The sequence below is a fragment of the Monodon monoceros genome, unplaced genomic scaffold (assembly GCF_005190385.1).
Source record: "Monodon monoceros isolate NGI ecotype Baffin Bay Population unplaced genomic scaffold, NGI_Narwhal_1 Super_Scaffold_7, whole genome shotgun sequence".
Taxonomy (NCBI): Eukaryota; Metazoa; Chordata; class Mammalia; order Artiodactyla; family Monodontidae; genus Monodon; species Monodon monoceros.
Window position 1 is genome coordinate 20,605,299 of NW_021703784.1, and position 17,015 is coordinate 20,622,313.

Genomic DNA, 17,015 nt, shown 5'->3' on the forward strand with positions numbered 1-17,015 from the left:
TCTCTTCCATTTTTTCCTGAGCTGCATCCTTTATAATAAATGCGTGATAGTAGCTAAACTGTTTCCCTGGGTTCTACGAGCCATTCTAGCAAATTATTGAACCTGAGGAGGGGTCATGGGAACTCCTGATTTATTGCCTGTTGGTCAGAAGCACAGGTGACAACCTGGGACTTGTGACTGACCTTTGAAGAGGGGGCAGTCTTCTGAGACTGAGCCCTTACCCTGTGAGGGCTGCACTAAACTCAAGGCACTTAGCGTCAAACCTGAGTGAAATTCTAGGACAACCAGTCGGCATCTGCTGAAGTTGGAGAACTGCTTGATGTGTGAAAACCCACGCATTTGGTGTCAGAAGTGTTGTGAGTAGAGAAAGGAGAAACAATTTTTGTTTTATTCTTTTGGGCTTGAACAGTGGGCCCAGTGGGCCCAGTGGGATTCTCACATGAAGATCGAAGTTACTTTCCTCTCTATGCTTGGACAGGTATGAAGATTAGGGTGCCTCAGGCACCTCTGAGGCACAGACTCATTTCTCGGTCTGCCCCGCAGCTTCACGCTTCACTGTGGGTGTGAGGGCACGGTGGTCCTGATGAGGACTGAGCAGAGAGTGGGCTTGGCCACCAGAGTTTTCCATGTGAGGGTGAGGATGGCTGGTGAAAAGATCTGAGGCACAGAGAGGGAAGGGAAGGTGCTAACACAGCCACTTTAAGCCATCTAAATTGTCATTTGGGGGGACCTGCCTGGGGTTTGCGGTGGTGACCTGGTGACTTATCATCCAATCCTTCTACATGCAGCCAGTTTCAGGCCACAAGCTTTCTTTCAAATCTGAAAACGACTGCATTGGGCATAAGGAAAGTCAGCTGGGAAATAAAATGTGGATGATAGGCTGTGTCTGTTGGAAGGGACATGGGAGATCAGTGACCTATATTCCTCAGTTTGCATGGGAGAAAATGCAGTCCTAGATCTGCCAGGTCAGAGTGAATCACCACCCCTGAAAATGATTAAATTGGCCCTGGTGGTTTGTTTGGTAGAGCAGGCACATTGGAATTACAGACTTGAGGGGTCTTGAGGCCCCACCCTAGGGACTGCTTTGTGGCCAGACATGCTCCAGGGGAGGTTGACCTAGCCATGGGAAAGGAGGAATGAGAGGGCCTAAGGAAGACTTTGAGGATGCAGTTATTTATTTCTTAGGTGACACCATTCTGTGACCCCACTCGATCCTCCAGGAAGCAGTGAGATTGCTGAAAAATCTCTTTAGGCCAGGGAGGTGGATGGGTTTATTTGCTGAGCAATGCATAGGGGCTGAAGAGGGTCTTGGACGCTGAGATTTACAGAAATCAGTCAATTCCCTGAGCCTGTTCCCAGAATCCTTTAGCGAGGGGAGTTTAGGTATTGGGGGAAATGCTGAGTGAGCTGGTCTGGTGGTGCTTAAGGTGAACGCCTGCCCCTCCCACCCCCGACTCTCAAACCTTTTTCTTTGGTGAAATAGGCCACCTCTGAGTCCCTCAACCATGGTGTCTGAGGGGGAAGAAGCAGTGATGAAAGGATGGAAATAAACCCTCTTCCCAACCATGATCCTGATTAGCAAAAATGCCAGAATTTTACAATCATAAAGTTCCTATATACCGAGGTTCCTGAATGTGACAGTTGAAGTGGAGATCTTGATTATACAAGTCAAGTGGGAGACTCAGTAGATTTTATTTATTTATTTATTTTTAAAATTAAAAAAACTTTTTTGGCTGCGTTGTTGCTGTGCGCGGGCTTTCTCTAGTTGCGGTGCGTGGGCTTCTCATTGCAGTGGCTTATCTGCGAGGCACAGGCTCTAGGTGCTTGGGCTTCAGTAGTTGCGGCTTGCAGGCTCTAGAGCTCAGGCTTAGTAGTTGTGGCACATGGTCTTAGTTGCTCCGTGGCATGTGGGATCTTCCCAGACCAGGGTTTGAAGCCTTGTCCCCTGCATTGGCAGGCAGAGTCCTAACCACTGCACCACCAGGGAAGTCCCTAGATTTTATTTAAATAGCGATTTTTTATTTCACGTTTTTTAGGTACAAGAGCATGTAAGCCCGCAGGGGGATTCTTGCTTTCTGGCCAGAGCTGTGCCTGAAGCTTGGCCCAAGCACACTGCTGGGAAGAGCTGAGGGGACTTGATAAACCACCCTGACAAACAGCTTCAAGTCAGATACTTTTGCATATTTTCTACCAAAAAAAATTAACACGCCTCTATGGACTTTAAGTATCTACTTTACTTGGGTCTCATGGACACTGGGTTTTACATTGTAAGAAAAACCTGGGATTGTGGCCATTTCTCCAAAAATGAGTACTTGTTTTACTAATATCAAATTTACATTCCACTGCTGTTTCTGTGTCTTTTGTGGACATGACATTTTAAACTTCAATGCTTATCACAGTATAGTCTGTTTGAAGACATTTTGAATGACATTTATATCCAGCATACATGGTACTAACTAGATGTATCACTAGGGTGACCTTCTGTCCACGTTTGCCTGGGACAGGCACCGATTACTCTTGTCATAGCGTCCTGTCTGGTTACTGTCCCCTTTCATTCTCAAAAGAGTCTCATTTTGGAGGATCAAATTCTGTGGTCACCTTACATATACTTCAACTGGGGTGGCAGCATGAACATCTATGACCAAGTGCAGTGACACACGCAGGGATGACTAGACATAACTGCTGCTCAGATGGCAGGGATTGAGAGGTGCTACTCAATTTCAGAGATGATGAAACCTGAAAACGCAAGTGTCTTAGAATCCATAAAATAAGGAAGAACTCTTATAAGATTTGCACGTCTGAGCGTTCATTTCCCCAAGCTGCTAACATTTTCCTGTAGTAAGGAGTACAAATCCATTCTCTTCAGTCCTTCAGATGGATCACACTGTGTTTGAGGAAACCATAAAATCCATTCCCTTAAGGGGCTTGTGGTTTAGTGGGAAAGACAAAGAAATGAATGATTAGCTTGCAGTGTGATAAGAGCTATTGGGAGATTATTACTCCTGCCCTCAAAGTGCTTACAGTGCAGGTCAGTGTTTCTCAACCATTTTAAAATTCATGTTTCTTTGTGTTAAAGATTAAAAATTGGGCTTCCCTGGTGGCGCAGTGGTTGAGAGTCCGCCTGCCGATGCAGGGGACACGGGTTCGTGCCCCGGTCCGGGAAGATCCCACATGCCGCGCGGAGCGGCTGGGCCCGTGAGCCATGGCCGCTGAGCCTGCACGTGTCCGGAGCCTGTGCTCCCGAGCGGGAGAGGCCATGACAGTGGGGGGTCCGCGTGCCGCAGGAAAAAAAAAAAAAAAAAAAGATTAAAAATCTCCTCCTCCTAAAGATTCAGATAGTAGCAACTTCCTCTTCACTTTCACCCCCCATTTCCTCTCTTCTTCCTCTACTTGTCTTCTCTGCCTCATCCTCTTTCTTCTTAGTGGAACAAAGAATTCCATTCAAATTAAGGTAAATCAAAGAAGAGCATAGTGCCCTACTAATGGCACAAAATGTCTATGAGTGGCCCAGAGAAGGTGTTCAGAAGGCAGGAAGGTTACAGAAGGAGACATCTGAGCTGAGTCTTGAAAATGTATGTGTGTGCAGATGTGTGCGTGTGCATGTGTGTGTATTGGTATATAATGAAAAGTTTCCTATTTACCCATCCCTTCTATCCTATAGATAATCATCATTGCTAGTTTCTTGTATATTTTTCCAGGGATTCTTTATGCATTTACTAGTAAATACAAATATAAATTCTTATCTGGCTCTCAGCTTCTACAAAAAGATATCACACTATATACACTATTCTCCCACCTTCCAATTTTTGCTTCTTAATTGTCTTGGAGATTCTTTTAAATTTCTACATTGTACTCTTTTGTATGCCTGTACCACCATTCATTCAATCAGTTTCCTATTAATAAACATTTGAGTTGTTTCCAATCTCTTATTGCAAACATTGCTACAATAGATAATCTTGGACATCCGTCATTTCATCTGTATGCAAGTACATCTATAGAATAGATTCTCAAAGTGGGATTGCTGGATCAAAGGTAATGTGCATTTATTTATTTATTTAAATGTTTATTTTTATTAATTTTTTTCCAGTTGTACTGAAGTAGAATTGACATATTACATTGTATAATTTTAAGGTGTACAACATAGTGCTTTGATATATGTATATATTGGAAGTTTATTTTAAATCTTGAGACATATTGTCATATTACATAGCCTTTGTACCAATTTCCCTCCTGCCAGTAATTGTGGGAGTGCCTGTTTCTTACATCCTCATTGGTAGTGTCTATAGTAGGTAGGAAGAATAATCCCCTCCCCCCATGTCCAAGTCCTAATCCCTGGAACCTGACTATGTTAAGTAACATGACAAAGAGGAATTAAGGTGGTTAATTAGCAGACCTCAAGATAGGGAGATTTTTCTGGATTATCTAGGTGGGCCTAATGTAATCATAAATGTCCTTAAAATAGAAGAGGGAGGCAGAAGAAGAGTCAGAGGAAGATGTGTCAGTGGAAGAAAGACACAAAGAGAGGCAATGCTGCTGGCTTTGCAGATGCTGGACTAAGACCACCAGCCAAGGAATGTGGGCAGCTCTGGAAGGTGGAAAGAGCAAGGACGCATATTCTCTCCTAGAGCCTCCAGAAAGGAACGCAGCCCTGCTGACACCTCGATTTTAGCCGGTGAGACCCATGTTGGACTCTAACCTATAAAACTGTAAGAGAATTAATTTGTGTTGCTTAAGATTTTAAGTCTGTATAATTTGTTACAGTAGCAATAGAAAACTAATACATTGTGCTGTCAAATTTATAGGTCTTTGCCAATCTAAGGTAATAAAATGTTATCTCAACTATTTTTCTTTTTTGGCTGTGTTGGGTCTTCATTGCTACGCGTGCGGTTTTCTCTTGCAGTGAGCGGGGGCTACTCTTTGTTGCAGTATGCAGGCTTCTCATTGCGGTGGCTTCTCTTTGCTGCAGAGCACCGGCTTTAGGCACCAGGCTTTAGTAGTTGTGGCGAAAGGGCTTAGTTGCTCCGTGGCATGTGGGATCTTCCCCGACCAGGGCTTGAACCCATGTCCCCTGCATTGGCAGGAGGATTCTTAACCACTGCACCATCAGGGAAGTCCCTCTCAGCATAGTTTTAATGTACATTTCCCTTACTATGAGTGAGATTGAGCATCTTTTCACACATTTATTTCCTTTTCTGTTACCTGTATACTTTTGTATTGGGTTGATTGTTTTTCATTTTATCAAAATCTAGCATTTTATAAATTGATATCATCTCTTTCTGTGATATGAATTGCAAATAATTTCCCCCAGGTTGTCATTGTCTTTTGACTTTGCTATGGCTTTAAGTTTTGTAGGGTTTTTTGCACAGGATTTTAATTTTTATTTAGCAGGATGTATCAATCTTTTCTCTAAGTCTTCTAGAGGCCTAGTCTTCTAGGCCTTTTTAAAATACAGGTTTATAAAGGAATTCTCCCACATTTTTCTTTAGTATTTTAATTAATTGTTTATTTTTAAACACTTAAATCTTGAATCCAATTGGAATCCAGATGGTAAAACAGTTATTTGAAAAGTTATCTTTTCTATACTGATTTGAGATGACTCTTTTATCATAATCTAAATTCCTGTGTATTTTTTTTGTATTTCTTGACTTTCTATTCTGTTTCATAAGCCTATTTATGTATCAAACCAGCATCATTTGAATTATTGAGACTTTAGGTTTTAAGATTTGATAGGGATATTTTCTCCTATTTTCCCAGAGTTTTCTTAAGCTATTTTAATTTGGTTTTTCTCCATATGAACTTTATAATTAGCCTGTCTAGTCCAAAAAAAGAGAATGAGAGAAAGAGAGAGAGAGAGAGAAAAGTAGAAAACCAAAACCCTTCTAGTATATTTATTGATTAAGTTTATGTTAGTTACATTTACAAATTAACATTTTTCATTTGTTCAATAAAAAATACCTTATTTGGTATCTTTCTGTATTGTTTAATTTTTATTCATGTTTAACCTAATTCTTATGAAGTTTATTCTAGATAGTTTATCTGTTTTCTTGATATTGAAAATGGAGTCTTTTCTTCCATTATACTCTAACTCATTGTCTGTATATATGAAAGCTGTTGATTTCTACATATTAATTCAGCACCTCTCTATGTTACCATATTTCTTATTGTTTCCAGTAGTTTTACAGCTAGTTGTGTTGTGTTTTTAAAATATATGATCATATCATTTGGGGATATTTTAAGTAAATTATATATTCATGGAAAAATATCCTTTTAATCTAGATTATCAGGTTTATTTGTGTAGAGTTGAATGGAGTGGACTATTATGATTCTTTTACTTTCTTCTTTATGTGTGTTTCTCACTTATTTCTTTTTATGTATATTGGGTGCTTTACCTTTTCCTTAACTAGGTTAGCTGGTAGTTTATTCATTTTTAAGGTACGCTTTTTGCATTTATTTATTAGTTCTGTTTTCTAGCTCATTAATTTCTGCTTTATCAATTCTTTACTTCTATTTTCCTTTGCTTTATTATGTTATTCCTTTCCTAACATTCTGTGTTGTTTTACTAACTTGCTGATTAACACATGTGTTCTTATCCTTATTAGTTTACTAAGATACTGTCCTGAAAGTTATGACTTAAACATTAATTATCAAATTCGATGGCTTTTGCCCATCTGCATCATCTTTGTCTTTCACATAGTTGCCTCTTGTTGAGAATCCTTTCCTTTTCCTCCCAGAACACTGAGCCCTTCTGATTTTTCAGCTTTTCAGGTAAGTTTTCTTTTTTTTCATCTGAAGATTCTTCCTTGTACTGTTACTGTGTGTGAGTTTTCTAAAGTCCCACCAACACCCTTGTTTAAGCCCAAGTTGGTCATCCTGTCTTCTCTTACCCTCCTGGTCTCTTTCCCTACTGACTACTTTAAATTCAAATCCTACACTAGAAATAACTCTCATCTCAGCTTCAGACTTAACATTTTGACCTGCTTTTAGAAACCTCTCTCTGGGTCTTCTAGGAATTTAAACGTAATATTTGAAGCTGAACGCTTCACCCCACCGTCTTTACCCAATCTCATTCGTGCTTTGACTTCCATACCTCAGCAGCCTCACCATTGTTTAAGGAGCTAAACCTTGACAACTCTGAGTTATGTTTCATTTTTTCTTTTCACTCCCAACATTCAACCAATTGTCAAATCCTGTCAGTCCTGCTTCCACTGTGGTTTTCCTTTCAGGCTCCTCGCTGTACCTATAACTTGATTCCAGCCTGTGCTTTCTCCTCCTTGACTATGGCAGTGGTTTCCTATTAGTTTCTCTATTTCCAACCCCCCCCTTCACTCCACCTGTCTCAACCAGCAACAGAGCTCGGAACATTCACTGCCCAACTCGAAATACCGGAAGATACCTCATGGCCCACAAGTAAAGGATTTCCTTGTCTGGTCCTCTGCAATGAGGCTCTGATCTCCCCCCAGCTAATACGCTGTATACTCATATGCTCATTTCTTTCTAGAGTTCCTGCATTTTATTATCTTCAAACTTGGCTCATACTGTTTTCTCCACTGGTAATGTTTTATTCTCTTCTTTATCTGATAAAATTTTATTTATGCTTCAAATTCCATCTCATATACAACTTCCTCTGTGAAGACTTTCCTGTTGCCCCTGAATCTAAGACCATTTCTCTCTCTCCATTGTGTTGGATTTTCTTCTCTGAACACATTTATTAATTTACTTGCTTTGTCTTGCCATTAGATCTTGAGTCCTGAGAAGGCTGAGACTGTATCTTCTGAGAAATGTAAGCCAGCACTTTTAAATAGTAAGTTCTCAAATATGTACTGAACATAGGAAAATTCTCTAAAACAAGATGAAGAAATAAAGTAGAAGAGTCCCTGAGCGACTGTGTCCGGCAAACAGCTTGTGACTTTTCTGAACTGTAACATGAGAGAGAAATAAACTTTATTTTTAAGTCACTGTAATTCAAGGTCTCTTTGTTACAACAGATTAGTCTTTCAAACCAATGCTATGGGGAACATACATAAGTAGCTGATGACATTACCATCCACAGAGGAAGGCTCATTCATTCATTGATCTCAGGGGGTGATAATCAGCTCTGTCTGACAAATACATGAAGACCTAGGGGTGACCCTTCCAGGCTGACTGAACCTTTGCAGTAGGGAATGACAGCAGTCTGGCAGTGTGGGAGTGACCTGACATGGAGTGGAGAGTCTCATGTCATGATGACCTTGTAACCGCTGGTGAGACTAAGACCTGAGCTCAGCTTAGAACAAGAGGTGAAGAATCCACACTTCTCCCAAGGATAGAAACAACCTTGAAAGGTAAAAATAAGGTGAGCAAAAATAGACAAGACAGGGCTTCTCTGGTGGCTCAGTGGTTGAGAGTCCGCCTGCTGATGCAGGGGACACGGGTTCGTGCCCCGGTCCGGGAGGATCCCACATGCTGTGAAGCGGCTGGGCCCGTGAGCCATGGACACTGAGCCTGCGCATCTGGAGCCTGTGCTCCGCAATGGGAGAGGCCACAACAGTGAGAGGCCCGTGTACCACAAAAAAAATAATAAATAAAAGAAAATAAAAGACAAGACTCACAGGAAGGTGATGGAGTGGGATGCAGTGCCAGTCCAGATGTGCCTGAAGGGAAAGAATTCTTGAGGCTCAAGTGGGAGAGGTACCATCCTCTGCCTTGGTCAGAGTACTGGGGGCTTGCGGGGGCTGGAGTGCCTACAGAGTAGATATGATAAGGCCTAGGGACAGAAAGGAACACCTGGAGGCTCATTCTTAGAAAATGTATCAGCATCCTGATTCCAACAGGGTCAAGAGTCTGTCACACCTGGCAAGATGCTAACCTGAACTGAGTTGGGACCAAGTCTGTGTAGCTTAAAAAACCCTTGACCTCATGTTGGTTGACACTACATCGGGCTGCTTCCTGAATCTACTTTTGTCTGTCCAGACCTCTCCTGTCTGATCCTTTGAATGCTTGTGTCAACTGAAACAAACAAACAACAGCAACAAGAAAAAACAACATACAATGTGAGAGCTGTGAGTTCAGCTTTATTTGGGGACTTACTGAGGGCTATAGCCCGGGAGATAGCCTTTCAGATAGCTCTGAGGAACTTCTCTGAACAGGTAGCAGGGAGGTCAGTATACATATGATTTTGTGAAGGGATACATGCAATCAGTCATACATCTTGGTAGAAGGTTGCTGCTAGTCATGAGGAGCAAATGTCTCTTAATTATTTTAAGTGTTTTTCTAGGTAGGAGAATATGCAAGAAATTTGGATCGTAATATTTTCTCCTGAAAAGATCTAACTATCTGAAGGCCTGTTCTGCCAGTTTTTTCCGAAGGTGCAGAGTGTCTCATTCGTGATCTCAACTCTGAACTCCTTTCATGCCCTGTTAAAAGTCAGCAACTGCAGTGGCTAGTGACTTCATTCTTGTAGAACCAGATGGCGAGTGACATTCTTTAGTTTGCACTTGGAATTTCTCCATCTCCCCAGGCTTCTAGAGGTGGGTGGAGACCAGCCAGCTGCTTGTTTCTCTAGGCTGGGCCCTACCACAGATCCTTCTTACCAACCACCCTGACTTGACGGCACCTGACACCAGAGTATGACCACTGCTCGGGATTCTAGAAGCTGTACTTATATCCTGTTGCTTCAGACTGCACCTCTTAGCTATCCCTTGGTCTTATAACTCTCTATTGTCACATGCCAGAGCTAGCTGAGAGTTCTGCTGGGGCCGTTGACCTGACCTGCCAACCTCTCTCCCATGGAAATGCCTGACACTTCAGTCTCAGGTGGACTGTCTCGCTTCTGTGTGCCAAGTAAGGGACAAGGGATAGAGATCCACTAACAGCTCCTGAAACTGCAAGGAAGGTTGGGGTACAGCCTGCAACAGTGCATACTGCAGCCCTTCCTTCTATTAGTCTGAGTTTTTATATAAGCTCAGGGAAAACTGTTTTTTTGAGAAGAAACAACCATTCCCTGCCCCCCCCGCCCCCATTTTCTCTTTCCTTTCCTCCTTCTTCATTACCACTAACTTCTCTATTGAGTTTCCTCCAGATGTTGGGTAAGGCCCACAGATATCCAAGATGGTTCCTAAGCCTGGGGAGAGGTTTTAGAAGACAGGATTTTTCAGTCTGCTGTAGAGTAAGTGACTGGGGTCTGGGATTTAGGTCTCCTGGTTCTAGCCCTTGCTTTGTTCCTGATATGCTGGGTAAATCCTTGAGCAGGCTGGCATGAAAAAAGACATCTTTTAATGATGTGTGTCTATGAACTACAGGGGATACAGAAAGGCTTTGAGCATGGGTAGTTTTTGCTTTGGATTCCCTTTTCCTGCACTGGATGCATCTCTGCTTCCTTTCTTGCCTCTGATTCTCTAGGGACATCCTCTAGGAATATTTTCAGTTTAAGCCACTAGGTGGTGCTTCGATCCTATCAGTCACTCACCAAAATGCCTGCTCTGACAGCTGGGTTAAGAGCAAGGATTTCTTGGGAACTGCAGTGACATGGAAGGAATGTATTCTTTTCTTTCTGAAAACTCTGAAAGTCAACCTAAATGCTTTTTCCCTGGCTGCCTGAGGGGAAGGAGGCCATTTCCCCAATTTTACTGCTCATTCCTCCGACTCTTTCCCCCTGCCTTTCACTGTTAATTGCAGTAGGTTAATAGCTCACAGAGAAGCATCTTTCTTTGGGTGATACTGGGGTGGGAAGGCCTTTCTTTTTCATGAAAGGCAGCAAAGCCAAGTGGTTAAGTGCACAATTTCTAGATCTATTGGGTCATAGCTGAACCTGGCTCCGCTTATAAACTATGTAAACGTGAGCAAGTCACATAACTTCTCCATGCCTCAGGTTCTCCATCTATAAAATGGGGATAAGGAAAGTGACCTGCCTTGGGATGGTTACACTGTGGTAGTATAGCTATTATTGATCAGCACTGTTCAGGTTAGGTACCAGATCAAACCAAGTGAACTTTAGTCCTTGATGAGATCAGTCTGCCATCTCTAGCCCTGGTCTTTTCTAGTCCATATCTTTTCTAGTCTTTTTTCCCAGAAGAAACTTTGGTACACCTCGGGCTCCCAGCACTACCTCTGGGTAGTGGGAGAGCTCTACCTCTGACCACAAAGCTGGTAGAAGACTGTTAGCCTGCTCTTCTGGTCTTGAACTTCTTCCAGTTGACCATCTCCTTGGAGGTAGAGCCTCCGGACCATACATCAGTGTGCCAACTCAAGGCTGGCTGCCTCCCCACTATTGGTCTGCTCTTGGCACTTTCTTCCTTTGTAACCATTGGTATCTAACTTGACATTTTTTTCTTTACATTTCTAAGTCCTCAGCTAGACATAAACTTTTTTTTTTAAAGATTTCTTTTTTTGATGTGGACCATTTTAAAAAAAGTCTTTATTGAATTTGTGGCCACAAGGCATGTGGGATCCCAGCTCCCCAATGGGATTGAACCCGTACTCCTTGCATTGGAAGGCGAAGTCTTAACCACTGGGCTGCCAGGGAAGTCCATAGACGTAAAACTTTTTTAATCAGTTTGGTTTAAAAATATTATTTCCAGTGGCTCTTGTGGCCAGACACTGTGTTAGTATGTTTTGTATCTTCTATGGTATTATTTCTGGAGTGTGTATCATCAATTCCAGCAGCCTAGTAGTAGGAACCAACTCTCTTCCCATGGCGAATAGTAGGGATGCAAAGTCTCAGTTCATTGAGTGACTCTGGGTATGCAGAGCTGTGAAGGGAGAGAGCAGAGTCCTCTGGATACACCAGCCCTCTATTCCCCATATCAAGTTACAAAATGAAATTCACATCTCCTCAGGGTTCTCTGAACATCAGAGAGGGAATCACCTATACTTTATTGATAATAACTCTCTTTACCTCTTAGGTTTTTCCCAATTATCTATACTTCATATTCTTCAGATTTGTTCTCAATTAATGGTTTACTGACCGACTTTTGGAGTTAAGTGAGGATTAGAGGATGAGAGGAAACTGGATCCCCTATGGACTGAGGAATTCCGAGCACAATCCTCTTTGGCATCAGAGAAGGCACTGGTGGGTCCTAAAGACTCGGAAACCAATTGGTTTCCTCAGCTATAGACATAGTCCTTCTTTTCTTGACTGGCTCGCAAGAGAGATGAACATTTTGAATAGGATGGGATTTCTGTGCCTACCTAAAAAAGTTACAAAGTCTCACTCATTCCCAAAAAAACAGATTTGTGCCTTGGATTCTGTGGTGAAAATATTGTGCCTATTATTTTTAAAGAAAAATATTGTGAATTTTTCTGTTGAAGCCTGCTAAAGGATGTCAAGGGATCGTTCTCTTGATACACCAGAATGGGCATTAGAGCCCATAGCTGAAAACATCAGGCAGGAACTACCTGTCATTGTGGAGATGGCCACCAACTCAGGGAGGCCCCTGGAAGCACCTGCTCCAGGTTTATTAAGAAGTAATGAATAGTCCCTTCTACCACCAGCCACTACCCCCACCTCCACCAAGTCTGTACAAGGAAACTAAGGGGAGAGAGAAGAAAGAGTAGAGAAAAAAAGCCATCGACCTGCAGTATTTGTGTGGAGAAGTTAATTCTTGCCTCTCTCCTGGGTGAGGAGTGAGTTATATGCCACTGCCCCTCCCCAACCCCAGTGACAGGGAGGCTCCAAGAAAATCACTTGTAGAAACTGGGAAAGGAGAGATGGGCATCTTGATCTCCAACTGGATGATTTGCTTATCCGCCTCATCTCATTTGAGCAGGGGAAGTAGGACCAGGAGATGGTGGGACTGAGAGAGGTGTGACCATGGTGAGGATACCTGTGTCCCCCGTGGGCCTAGAGGATGCAGTGGAAGGTAGCTGGGTTTGCATCACTGGCGAAAGCTTCCCACCAAGAGGGGCCTGGGTGATGGGTTGCCATGGTGCTGTGGCTCTGTCCTCTGAAGGTGGAAGCTGGGAGGAGGGTGGAAGAGGTAGAACCAGAGTTAGATCTCCTGAGTCAGGAAGTGTGCTGGGCGGGGGCCCGGGAGCACCAGCGAGAGCTCCCACAGGGCTCTTTGAAAAGCACACAGCAACTAACAGGGAGAGGAACCACAAGAACTGGTTAAATAGGAGTCATGTCTCTCTACCTCCTTCTTGCCAACATACTGGAAAGACTGGACCTTAAAGGGAGGTAAAGGGAAGGCAGTTCACTGCTTCCTGCATCCCCTTCCTCTCTGGACTCCACAAGGGTCTGGGTCAAAACCATGCTAATGGGAGGAGAAGACGTGATGTGCAAATCAAATTTGAGTTTCAGTCAGATTAAGTTTTAGCAACAGAAAATAACCAGGAAAGTTTTGAAACCTGCCTAGGATGTCACTAAGGAATGCAAAAGTCAGATTTGATTGAATTTGGTTGAAGGCAGTGATTAGAGAAAAGTAAAACCACATCGTGTTGTGTTCATACAACATGCAGTTGAGTCAGAGCAATATACTCATTATATACAAGCCTTTTAAAAATGATTTGTTCCAAACGGGGCACAGCCATCTTTAAAAGAAGTATTTATAGTCTAAATTTGAGATGCCTTTATTAGAAGGAATTTATAAAATTTTCTGGTATAAAACACAAATTTTTCCTAACACATCTTAACCAAAAGCAAATTATAAAAAGCCGCTTGGTGTTGAATTTTAATAGATTTCCATGTAGTTCGAGGTGAGAGTTGGGAATTAAGATTAAGGATTATTGGCCTAAACTTTCCTTGTTAGCCTACCTAAAGTTGACTCAAAGTTCATCAAAGATTCTAAAAATCATGTCGATTTGCATTTCTTTAATAATTAGAGATGCTGAGCATTTTTTCATGTGCCTGTATGTCTTATTTGGAAAAATGTCTGTTCATGTCTTCTGCCCATTTTTTGATTGGGTTGTTTGTGTTTTTGGTACTGAGTTGTATGAACGGTTTATGTATTTTGGATATTAACCCCTTGTCAGTCACATCGTTTGCAAACATTTTCTCCCACTCCATAGGTTGTTTTTTCGTTTTGTCAATGGTTTCTTTTGTTGTGCAAAAGCTTTTAAGTTTATTCAGGTCCCATTTGTTTATTTTTGCTCTTATTTCTTTTGCCTTAGAAGACAGATCCAAAAAAATATTGCTATGACTTATATCAAAGAGTGTTCTGCATATGTTCTCTTCTAGGAGATTTATGGTTTTGGGTTTTACATTTAGGTCTTTACTCTATTTTGAGTTTATTTTTGTATACGGTATCAGGAAATGTTTTAATCTCATTGTTTTACATGTAGCTGTCCACTTTTCCCGGCGCTCTTCAATAAGTATTGAAGAGACTGTCTTTTCTCCATTGTATTAAACTTTTCTCTGGGCAAGCTTAAGTATTGGAACATCTTCGGAGCTATTCTAGAATCTACAACCGTTTTGACTGATTCTGTTCAAATACTCTGCCAGTAGGGGCTCCAGTTCATTCTCCTAGGACTAATGGATCCCTACAGAGCTTTAGTAATCACTTCCTCCTCCCCACCTGCACCGCCAAGTCAATAAAAATGCACCTACCTGGTGTGGGTCACCACTTTTGCTTGGACACTAGTCATGGCTTCTCTTGGCCTATGATTACTTTCCATGCCTGATCATTGGCCATCAATTGTGACCTCTGCCTAAGATTCCCTTCTCATTACCCCTATGACCTCAACTTAGCCTAAATTATTAAATTCTCTTGGTTGGCCATGACATCTGCTTTGTCTGTTAAGCACTGCTGTCTATCTTGGTTAAACATTTTCAAACTGTGTCGCTTCTTGTTTTTAAACCATTTTACTTTGAAAAAACACAACATGGGAGGTGAATAAGGATAGCAGTTTTTGCAAAGAAGAAAGGATATTGGTTGGAAAGCTATTACGGCAGGGCTATATTGTGTAGTTAAATCTGTGTGTTTTCTGACATATGTCCAGTATATCTTTCCCCTTCTCCACTCTCAGTGGTGCCTGAGGGCTGCTTTCCCCTTCCCAGCCCACATGGAAGCAGAAACAAAGACTTTAAAGGAGCTGCTGGCTTAACCCAGGAGGAGAAAACTCTGATGCTTGTTTATGTTAAGCAGTTTTCTATCCCCAAAGGTGAGGTGAGCCTGGAGCTCTAGGAAAGAGAAGACGAGGAAGAGGGACAACAGACCAGAGAGTTTGAAGTGGGGAGGGGAGGACACACAGGCTTGGTGAAGATTTGTGATGGAGTGAGTGGTTGGTCCTCAGGACCATCCACTGCTTGTGCCCAACGCATTGTCCTATGGTCCTAGATCCCTGCAAGCCCCTGAGCAGAGGGTAAGGAATTTGGGGCACCTAGTATGAGAAGGAGCTATTAATGAAATCTTCATCTCTGGTCAAGGAGGAACAGTTTAGAACCAGTCAGATTTTCCTTTGACAGAAAGGAACCATGGGCATGCTCCCATTGTTACATACTTCAGAATGAACTGACTGGTTTGTTAGCTTGTAGGTAAAAATGATGTATTTCACCTGAATTTTAAGTTCTGTGTCTGGTAATTCTAGAGGGTCTAATTTCTCAATTGAAAATGTTGTTAATTTTACAGATTCAAATGAATTACAAGGTACAAAATATTTTCCTTAGGTAATGTATTATGATAGTAATTTGGATGTTCAGTTTGCACTGGGTGCAACATCGGTCATTCCATTGATCTTCAGGATTGACTGTCTGATCTGGATCTTTCTGTGAATGATGATACTAACCAGTTTTTCAAGTGGTCATCTAGTGATTTAGCTGGAAACTCAGGAGTCCAAGTCTGGCTCCAAATTACATGTCCCAACCTCAGATTCATGCTTGATTGTTTTTGTAGAATAAAGTATACACAGAAACACCATCAACAAGTCAGCAACCAGTATTTATTGAGTCAATTTTGGGATTAAAAATTATGTTTCCTATGTGCGTGTGTGTGTGAGTGTGTATGTGTGCGTGTGTGTATACTTTGCAAAGAAGTAGAAGCTATGATTAAAGCACTTGAGGAGCTTATAATCTAGTTAGAGAAGTAACATATAAAGTTAGTAGGTTTATACTTAGAATTGTATATGGCTGAATATTTCTTGGTCCCTGAATGTGTGCTTATACACATTTATAACAAGACACTGAAATTGAAGTTTCAACTGAGGCATTAAGATATAAAAGATGCTGCCAAAACGATATGAGAGAAAAAAATATGATTGGAATCATGTAGTAAGTAGCTTTCTCTGGTTTCTTTCACTTAGCAGTATTCATTTATGATTCACTCATGTCTTTTGTGTCTTGATAGCTCAATTCTTTATATCATTGAATAATATTTCCTTGCATGACTGTTCCAAAATTTGTTTATCCATTCACCTGTTGAAGAACATCTTCATTTCTTCCAGTTTTTGGCAATTATAAATAAAGTTGCTAACAACATTTATGTGCAGATTTTTGTGTAGACATAAGTTTTCAAATCAGTTGGGTAAATACCTAAGTGTATATGATAAACTACATTTAGCTTTCTAAGAAACTATCAGACTGTCTTCTCAATCTGGCTGTATGAGTTTGCATTCCCATCAACAATGAATGAGAGTTATTTCTCTGCATCCTTGCCAGCAATTGGTGTTTTGGATTTTAGCCATTCTAACAGGTATATGGTAAATTCTTATTGTTTTAATTTTCAGTTTCTTAATGACAAATGATGTTGAGCGTCTTTTCATATGCTTATTTGATATCCATACATCTTCTTTGGTGAGATATCTATTCAGATATTTTGTCCATTTTTTACTTCGGTTGTTTGTTTTCTTACTGATGAGTTTTAAGGTTTTTTTTTTTTTTTTTCTATTTTGGATATAAGTTTTCATTAGATAAGTGTTTTGCAAAGATTTTTGCCCAGTCTATAGCTTGTCTTTTCATTCTCTTAATAATGTTTTTCACAGTGCAGAAGTTTTCTAATCTTTGTAAATTCTACTTATCATCAATTTTTTTCCTTCATGGATTTTGCTTTTGATGTTGTATTTAAAAATTCATTGTCAAACCCAATGTCACCTAGGTTTTCTACTAT

General features: G+C 41.3%; 1 protein-coding gene across 1 annotated transcript in view; it reads right to left on the reverse strand.

The window, feature by feature from the left end:
* CUNH11orf53 (chromosome unknown C11orf53 homolog) overlaps positions 1-15,235 on the reverse strand; it is a 64,842-nt gene extending 49,607 nt beyond the window's left edge. The window contains exons 1-2 of the mRNA XM_029208049.1: positions 15,164-15,235; positions 12,801-13,035 (exon numbers count right to left, since the gene is read on the reverse strand). Of these exons, the coding sequence (XP_029063882.1) occupies positions 12,801-13,035; positions 15,164-15,235 (307 nt within the window). The remainder of the gene's footprint in view (positions 1-12,800; positions 13,036-15,163) is intronic.
* Between the last annotated feature and the right edge of the window lie 1,780 nt (positions 15,236-17,015).